This window comes from Corvus brachyrhynchos, unplaced genomic scaffold, assembly GCF_000691975.1.
Source record: "Corvus brachyrhynchos isolate BGI_N302 unplaced genomic scaffold, ASM69197v1 scaffold200, whole genome shotgun sequence".
Classification (NCBI taxonomy): domain Eukaryota; kingdom Metazoa; phylum Chordata; class Aves; order Passeriformes; family Corvidae; genus Corvus; species Corvus brachyrhynchos.
Window position 1 is genome coordinate 4,572,565 of NW_008236184.1, and position 8,399 is coordinate 4,580,963.

At 60.9% G+C, this 8,399-nt stretch overlaps 1 protein-coding gene across 2 annotated transcripts; it reads right to left on the reverse strand.

Annotated features, from left to right (window-relative positions):
- Positions 1 to 132: 132 nt before the first annotated feature.
- ANKRD34C (ankyrin repeat domain 34C) lies at positions 133 to 3,710 on the reverse strand. Of its 2 annotated transcripts, none has more exons than XM_017738371.1 (3): positions 3,529 to 3,710; positions 2,837 to 3,005; positions 133 to 2,719 (listed from the first exon to the last, which is right to left on the reverse strand). In XM_017738371.1, exon 3 carries the CDS (start codon positions 2,676 to 2,678, stop codon positions 1,155 to 1,157), a length of 1,524 nt encoding a protein of 507 aa, XP_017593860.1. In that variant the 5' UTR covers positions 2,679 to 2,719; positions 2,837 to 3,005; positions 3,529 to 3,710; the 3' UTR covers positions 133 to 1,154. The 2 variants fall into 2 exon arrangements, with proteins under 2 accessions (XP_017593860.1, XP_008635547.1); XM_008637325.2 differs by having other exon boundaries at positions 2,837 to 3,008.
- Between the last annotated feature and the right edge of the window lie 4,689 nt (positions 3,711 to 8,399).

Consider the following 8,399-nt stretch of genomic DNA (forward strand, 5'->3'; position numbering starts at 1 on the left):
ACCCGCGGGGAGCGTTCCGGGCCCCCCTGGCACCCTGGGAACCCCCGGCATCTCCGGGCCGAGCACTCCGGGAACCCCGGGGACCCCCCGGGCCGGGCGGCTGGTGTCGGGTCCACGCGAGATCAGCCTCCGTCCAAAGCTGAGCGCTTTATTAATGAAGTGCAAAATTAGTGCAAAAGTCTCCGCAGGGCCACGGCGTCACCCCAACCCCTGCCCCTGCACCCTTACACACACGCAGCCTTGTAAATAAACGCATTCATGGAGTCACGGAATCTGTCGGCATCCACGGCACACGGCCGGTCCATGGCACACGGCCGGTCCACGGCACACGGCGCGCGGGGTGAGGCGTGGCGTTGGGAGGGCTCCCTGCGCGGGTAGGTAGAGCGGGGTCTTGGCTGTGGCGCGGGGCCTGCGACTTTCCCGGTGGGATGAACCCCTGGGGTCAGCCCGTGTCACCCTCCGTGACTTGGCATCCCGGGTTCCCCGCCGCTGGCAAAGGCTTCCCATCCAGCCAGGCTGGGACCGTCCTGCTCGGGGATTCAGCGCTTCTTGAATTCAGAGCTCCTCGGCGTGGTGGGGAATGAACCCCCTGAAGTTCGGACGCTTCAGAGACAAGAGAAGCCCATCCCGGCCCACAACCGACGAGGCTGCAGCGGTGCCGGGTGAGCTCAGCCGCCGGAGATCCGGAGCGTTCGGGAGTCTCGGAGGTGAAGGATTGTCTCCCTCTCCCGCTCCAGGAGAGCACCGACACGGTCCGTGGCTGGAGCGGTGTTCCCGCTCCTCTAGCCCCCGCAGTACTGAGCCCCTTCCCTTCCTGGAAGGCACTTCATGAACGCCTCAGCCCCAGAGATCACCACCGGGGGTCCGGGAGGGGATTCGGTGAGAGAACGAGCATGATGGAAGAAAAGCGGATTGCAACTAGTGAGGAATAAGTGAACTGCATGTGGGATCCTTGGCACGGAGCTTTGCGATCTAGGACGGTGTGGGATCGATCTCCCAGGTGGTCGCTCCCGATTCAGCCCCTGGGCTCAGGGCTGAACCCCCTGGCCACCAGTGTGTCCCCGGAGCCAGTGCCCACTCTGTGTGGGAACCGTCCCGTTTCTGCAGGGACAGCACGGCTTTGGCCACCTCCCTGTGAACAAATGGTGACATGGCTACTGTGCCACGACCTCCTCGAAATCGGAGAGGTGCCGCATCTGCTCTGCCTGCATGGAATGTCTGCGGAGAAGCTTCCTGTGGGCTCTCAGATCACCCCGCCTGGGTGAGCTGGGCGTGAGTGGCACCAGGGGCTTCAGCCCAGCAGCCAGCGGGGAGAGGGCTTTGCTGGAGCCAATGTCAGGAATCGGGGGGTTGGGGTTCACGTTCAGGGGGGGCAGATATCCTGGTCTTGTGTGGGAGATGTGGTCCAGCAGCAGGGTCCCGGATCCTCGCCTCTCCAGCAAGCTGGGTGGCCGGCGCCGGCCAGTGCTGGGCGATGTGCTGGCGCTGCCGGAGGGAGACTCACAGGAACCATCCAGCAAGGCCAGGTGGGACCCGCTCAGCTTCCTCCTCTCTGATGGCCCCTTCCCCACCTCGGTGACCTGGGAATCTCCGTTGTGTTCAGTGCCTGTCCTCCACCAGTGTGGAGTTTCCATCCCTGCAGGTGAGCTGGTGGCCGAGCTGGTGCTCTCTGGCTCCTCTGGGACCGTGATGCTCCGGGGCAGGCATGGGTGGGTGCTTGGGCTCTTCTCGTGGGTGGCTTTCCAAGCCAGTGGCAGCAGTGCCTGCTCATCCACTGGGGGGAAGAGAGAGGGGTCCCTTCCCTTGCTGCTGCTGCTCCGGGTGAGGGAGGGCTTTTTGGAGAGCGAGAGGTCACTGATGCCCGTGATGACCTCGTTGTCAGTGCAGACCCGCGTGTCATCGCGGTGCGCAGAGGCCGCCAGCACCGAGGGTGCCACCAGACCCCATGGCTCTGACCGCAGTCGCTTCAGTCGGGGCAGGTGGGCTCTCCGGGCAGCTCTCTGGCCCGGGGAGGGTGGCTCAGTGTCCCCAGTGTTTGAAGGGTGTGGGGTGAGAATGCTGCTCTCCTTCTCAGCAGGGGAAGGTGCTGAGATGGGATTTTTCAGGTGAGTACTGGAGGGGGCTGCACCCTCCTCCGGGGGAGGCCTCTCCTTGAACTCCAGCGCAGGGGCAACGTTCAGGTACTGCTTGGCAGTCTTGGTGCCAGAGGCTGATGTGTCCATGGTGATGATGATCACCTCCTTCCCTTTGGCTCTGCAGGCATTCAGGAGGTGCTGCAGCACAGCCTTGTCTTCAGCGTTGATGGCGTGGACCAGTGCTGAGGCTCCCGAGTGGTCTTCCAGGCTGGGGTCTGCCCCACTCTCCAGCAGCAGGGACACCACATCTCCCCCAGCCCCACGGATACAGGCATGCATGAGGGCGGTTTTCCCAGACTTGTCCTGGATGTTGGGATCAGCTCTGTTGTCCAGCAAGTACTTCACCATCTTGGCCTTGTGGATGCTCTGCTGGTCGACGTGCGTGGTGATGCAGGCCACCATCAGGGCAGTCTCCCCCTTCTCATTGCTCTCGTTGATGTAAGCCCCCCCTTCCAGCAGCAGCCGGGTCAACCGGAGCCGGCCGAGCCACACGGCCTTCAGGAGCGAGTTGCCCCCCAGCTCCAGCTCCGTCACTTCATCCATGGCTGCTGCTCCTGCTGGGTGATGGCAGTGGTGGCTGGTGGCTGTGGGGGGAACGATGGAGAAGAGGTGAGCCCCACTCCTTTGTCCCTGCCTTCCTGGGATGCCATGCTCTGGGCACTGCCCCACTTCCCACTGTCCCTCTGGCCGTGTCCACCCACCTTGCGTAGACAGCTGCCTGGATGCCTTGGTTTCCCCGGGAGATCAGAGAGGTTCTGATGGTCTCCACCGGCCTGCTGTGTCTGGGGGGCCACAACACAAAGCCCACTAGAGACTGTGTGAACTTCCCCGATGGCTTCCTGGGCTGGAGCCGGGATCTCTGCTTCCTCACTGCTGGAGGGAAGGAGAAACAGCCACAGTCATGCTGTCTATTGTGTTTCCTCTGCCCCCTGCTTCTACTGCCCCGCTGACCCCCACTCCCTGCTCCCACTGCCACCCGCTCCTGCTGCCCCCGACTCCCTGTCTCCCTCCTCAGAGTGTTCCTGCAGCCCTGAGCAGCCAGTGCCCCCAGAGCGCCCCTGGAGAGGGCACAAGCCTCCCGGCCCTTCCCCACCCCTCCGTGCCCTCCATGGGGATCCTGCGGCCCCGGGACCTGCGGTCAGTGCTCACATTGCTTCCAGCCCCTCCCAAAGCCGCTGACGGTACCACTCCCTGCCCGTGAGCTCCCCACGGCCCCTTCCCGTGGGGACGCCTCGGACCCGGGGGGAGACCCGGGCGTCGGTTCTCCCCCCCCCCCGCCGGGACTGGTGTCCCCCGCGCCCCTCCAAGCCGCGGCCATCCCGCTTCCGCTCCCGCCGCCGCCCCCGGCTGCGGTGATGATGGTAGGGGGCGGCCGCTGCCCCCGGCCCGCTACCTGCTCTCCGGTGCCCGTGTCGGTGTCCGGTGCCGCCGTCCGGTGGTGGTGCCGCTGCCCCGTGCGCTGTGCCGGGGCTGATGCCGGTGCCGGTTCCTGGTGCCGGGTGCCGGTGCCGGTGCTTGGTGCCGGTGCCCGGCTGTCGGTGCCAGTGCCCGGTGCCGCTGCCCGGCGCTGCGCGAGGAGGAGGGTGCGGGGGGGCGGCGCGTCCGCCCGCGGGTGGGTGCGGGGAGCGCGGGGCGGGGATGTCCGTGTGCTGGGGGGCTGGGGGGCGAGTGTCCCTGCTCTTGGGGCTCTCCAGACCCCAAACTAGTCTGAGCCCACAGCTGTCCCCACCGGGAACAGGGGGAATTACGGCCCCCCTAAGCCCCCTCTGATGTCAATGACTCCGTGGTTTCAGCGCACATCTGGGAGAACCTGAGGGCACACCTGGGGCACAGGAGTGCTCTGTGCGGCGCAGGAGAAGCTGAGGTCCCCGTGCCTGCTCCCCGGACAGAGCTGCCCTCAGTGCCAGGACGATGTACCTGGACAAGCAGCAGTGTGCTGCCTCTCTGGCCCTCCTTTGTCCCCAGATCTCGCATCTGGCCAAGAACCTGCTTCCCAGCAGCTTCCTCCACTTTCCTCGGTGTCTCTTTTGGAGCAGTCCCAGCAGAAAGAGGGAAATTAGAGGAAGAGGGAAATGGTCACAGATGGCCCGGACCACCACCCTAACACCCATGTTTCTGTACTTCTGCAGACCATCACGACTGTGAGGATGTTTGTCATCACACCCTCTGTATCACATTAACATTTGGGGAAATTTCTCTTGTGGTTAATAAAATATAATCTAATATTGCAGTGCTCTTCATTCAGAGATGATGATGACAATGAGAATCAGAGCCAGCAGAAAAATTAAGTCAGTCTTATTCCATTAGGGAGCATTTGGCAAACCTTATGGCAGGTTCCTCCTGACTTGGTAACACAGACACTCTGCAGTACCTGCGTAAACTGGCCATAACCCCCCAAAAATGTGTTTATCTGTCCATTTTCTAATGCATGAGCACACCAGTTGTCTAAAATAAACGGCTTAACTCCTGAAAGCAAAAGAATATAAACACCTTAACAAAATAAACATCTTAAAAATAAACTGAAATCTGCAAATTTAGAACGGACAAGCTGTGGTGGCAGGAGGACCCCAGGCTGCCCAGCAATGGGGGTGCTACTCCAGCACCAGAAGAAGCCACTGCATCCCCCCAGTGGAGGGGGGTCTGCTCTGCTCCCAGGGCACCCCAAGATGGGTCAGGGATGGCAACACGGAGGGAGGAGGTGTTTGTGGGGAAAGAGGGAAGGTCCTGGGTCCCTGGTGATTGCAATTAGGAGAATGTTGGAAGAAACGGTTGGGGAGCCGAGACCCCCACCTACAAATGCCCCTTCCTCCTCTGCCCCCTTGCTGCTCCTGTGAGTTGTCACCCCTGTGCTGGAGCCCAGGCTGGCTGGTCCTGGCTGGAAAGCAGGAACGACCTGTCCTTGAAGATGTTAAAACCTGAGAGTTCCCTTTCCTGCTCCACCAGGCTGGACTCACCAGCTTCCAGGTGTCCATGGGGTGGGAGATGCCCCAGATGGGAGGGACGAGCATGGCGATGCCAGCTCGGTTATGCCAGTCCTGGGAGCTGGGACCTCTGTGGAGGGGAGCAGGAGTGCTGCCAGAGGTCCTCAAATCTGCCCCAGCCATGCCCTGGCTTTGCAGAGCCAATGTGTCCACTTATCTTCATCCTCCTTGTCTTCCTCACCAGTATCTGTGCCATCCCTGAGGATGCCATGGCAACGAGGCCGCAGGGATGACTGTTGGAGAAGCTGCAGCTCTGTGCAGGGCTCTGAGCCATGGGTTTGATCTCAGCAGTGCCCGTGCAGCCTTGGGGGCAGCAGGATGGGGTCCAGACATGATCAGTTTGGGACAAGACTGGGATGAGGGGGCTTTGAGGTGGCTAGGTGTCACCACAGAGTGTTCTGCCCACATGGAATAGCCCTGGCAGGGTGTGGAGGGCTGGGCAGTCACTGGAAGTGCTGCTGGTGATACCAGTCCCCTGTCACATGGGTGATACTGGTATACCCAGAATCCTCACCTAGTCAGGGGGCTTCTTTCTCCAGGCAGGGCAGAGAGAGGCAGAGGTGACAGAACTGTGTGACTGAAGAGAACATCAGAGATGCTGAATGCTTTGTGGGGCCATCCCAGGACTATCCCGCCTGGATGAGCAGCCAGGGAGCTGTCATCCCTTTATTAGAGCCTGCTGAGGTTATGGTTAGTCAGGCCCAGCCTGGAGAAGAGGGAGCTGCTTTCTGGGACTGTAACGGGGCTGTCTGGTCTCTGTGGGGTGCGGTTGTGGTTCCCAGGGCACTTGTGGGGGCTGCAGTGATGCCTTGTGGGGCTGAGATTGTGGGAGCAGGGACAGGATGGTGAGGAGCTGTTGGCTCCATGTTCTTCAGCCCTGGAGGAGCTGCAGCTCCTGGCTGAGAAGAGCTGGGTCTGTCTCCTGGGGAAGGGTCTTGTCCCAAAGTATCATGTCCTGGCACCTTTGGACTCCCAGCTCAGGCACAGGTAGGGTGCCAGTGCAGGCTTGCCAAGGGCTGAACCAGTCCCGTCTCCTGGGACGCACCCGGTGCTGGCAGGTTCTATTTTGGGTGCTTTGCCGAGGGCTGTGTGAGTTATTCCTGCCAGCTCATCCCTGCACGGCCACCGTTTCACTGTTTATAGCCACACTCCTGGGGGCTGAGCGCAGGCATGGGGGAGTTCAGCATTCCGGGGGGAACCACTGGCTCTGCTGCTGATGCTGCTGCTACCTAGGGCACAGCCCAGGTCCCCCGACCTGTGGGACACAGTGGGGCTGAGCCTGAGCACAGGGGGTCCCAGCCCACCAGAGTTCGGCCCCAGCCATGCCCCTCCTGGGGTTTCACGGAGGAGAGGGTCCAACCATGCCCTCAGCACCTTGTTTCCCCTCAGATGTAAGCAGAGCTGGAGCCTGGGTCAGGTTTGTACCTGCTTTAATTGGGACCCTGATTTCCCCTGCTGGAAAAATGGGTGTGCCAGAGATCAGTCAGCTAAAGTCAGCCCTGCCACCTACTGTGGCCATGCAGTGCTTCATACTGCTGGTCCTTGTCCCCTCTGGTCCCTGGCTTTGGCCGGACAGTTGAGCTGGCCATGGGGAGACATTGCCCAGCACAGTGGCACCTTGGCCAGGCTGGGGACGCAGCAGCTCACTACAGCCTGGGGCACTGGGATGGATGGAGAGGCGTCTGTGTGACTCCACATCTTGTGGCATTGCCAAGGGCACGGGGAGCTGGCATAGATCTCTGGGACCAGAGGGGGTGTCCAAGGGGACCTGAAGTGGGTGATGCAGTGGGTGATGATGCAGTGGCTGATGCAGTGGGTGATGCAGTGAGTGATGATGCAGCAGGTGATAACAGTGGGTGATACAATGGGTGATGAAGTGTGTGATGCAGTGGATGATACAATGGGTGATGCAGTGCTTCTGGAAGAGACTGCATCACCCAAAAGCAGCTGCATCATCACAGGGAGCGGCTCTGATGTCTCTATGGCAACCGTGGGGTAAAAATAGTGCAGCAGCTTTAGGGAGCTGTCAGGGCCTGGCAGGGATTGCTGCTGGGATGGGTGCGTGGGGAGCAGGGGCTCAGCAGGGAGCAGGGGCTCAGCAGGGAGCAGGGCTTGCCATGCTGCCAAGAGCTGCTGCCCTACCAGGACTGCTGTGGGGCCTTTGACAACCGAGGGAAGGAGGAAACAGGGTGTGGGGCTCTGGGTATAGGGCTCAGGATGTGGGGCTCAGGAGGTAAGCACAGCAGCACAGAGCCCCTGACTGCTTCTGCACTGACCACCTGCCTGTCCCCTCTGCCTGTCCTGGCTCCTGACTGAGGGGATGGTGACAGCTCTTTGCACACCAAGGTCTGTAGGTGCACAAATGCAAAGGATTTCCTGTGTCCCGATCACACCTGCACTCTCACTGCTGTCCTGGTGAACTTGGATCCAAGGCTGGATCTGTGTCAGACTGGCAGCTCTGTAGCTGCACTGGCCACCATGGACCTCACAGGTGACTGTGCCTGCTGTCCTCTCCCTGAGCTGGGGACTTCCATGCCCGTCTGAGGCATGAACAAAGTTTCAAAATTTCCTGTAAGTGGGAGGGTTCGGAGATGGGTGGGATAGGGATCTCTCCAGACTCTGCTCCACAGTGTGGGGAGTTGGTTTGACTCAGACTCTAACAAATTGCTGAAAGGTCTGAAAGTAGGACCGTGGTGGTCTGTGGCACTGAGCAGCCAGAGAGGCTCCCTTTTGAGCCACTGGTGGCATTTGCTCAGTTGCTGGGCCATGGAGAGTGGCAGCTTCTGTCCCTTGGACCCTGAGCACTGGGTTCTGGGGAGCTGGGCTGTGGGACCGAGCAGGATGCAGGTGATGGGCTCTGGGGATGCTGTGGGGCTCTGAATCATCCTCCCTCACTGGGAGCAGGGCTGGGAGCTGTCCTGGTGGAGGGAGGGGCAGGGGGTAGTGTTACTCTCCCTGTCCTTGCCCTTGGCTTCCTGTGCCTCTGTGTCCATCACCAGAGCCCCAGGTACCCCCGTTCCCCTCTCCTTCCTCTCCCAAACCTGCAGTTGCTGTTGCCTTGACAACACATCTCTCTCCCTGCACTCCTCCATGCTTTTCCCTTTTTAATCTGCAATTCTTGCACCTCCACGGTGGGTTTTTCACCTGGATGTGCTCCAGAGGGGCAGCAGAGAACCCCTTACATTGAAAGACTAGGAGTGCCTTGACACCAGGGTGGCAATCACCAGATCCTGGCAGGAGGGAATGAATATCTGTGGGTGGCGGTGGAAGATGAGGCCAGTTG

What these genes read in the sequence shown, in the direction of transcription:
- ANKRD34C (XM_017738371.1), bottom strand. Translation starts at nt 2,678, where the DNA reads ATGGATGAAGTGACGGAGCTGGAGCTGGGGGGCAACTCGCTCCTGAAG.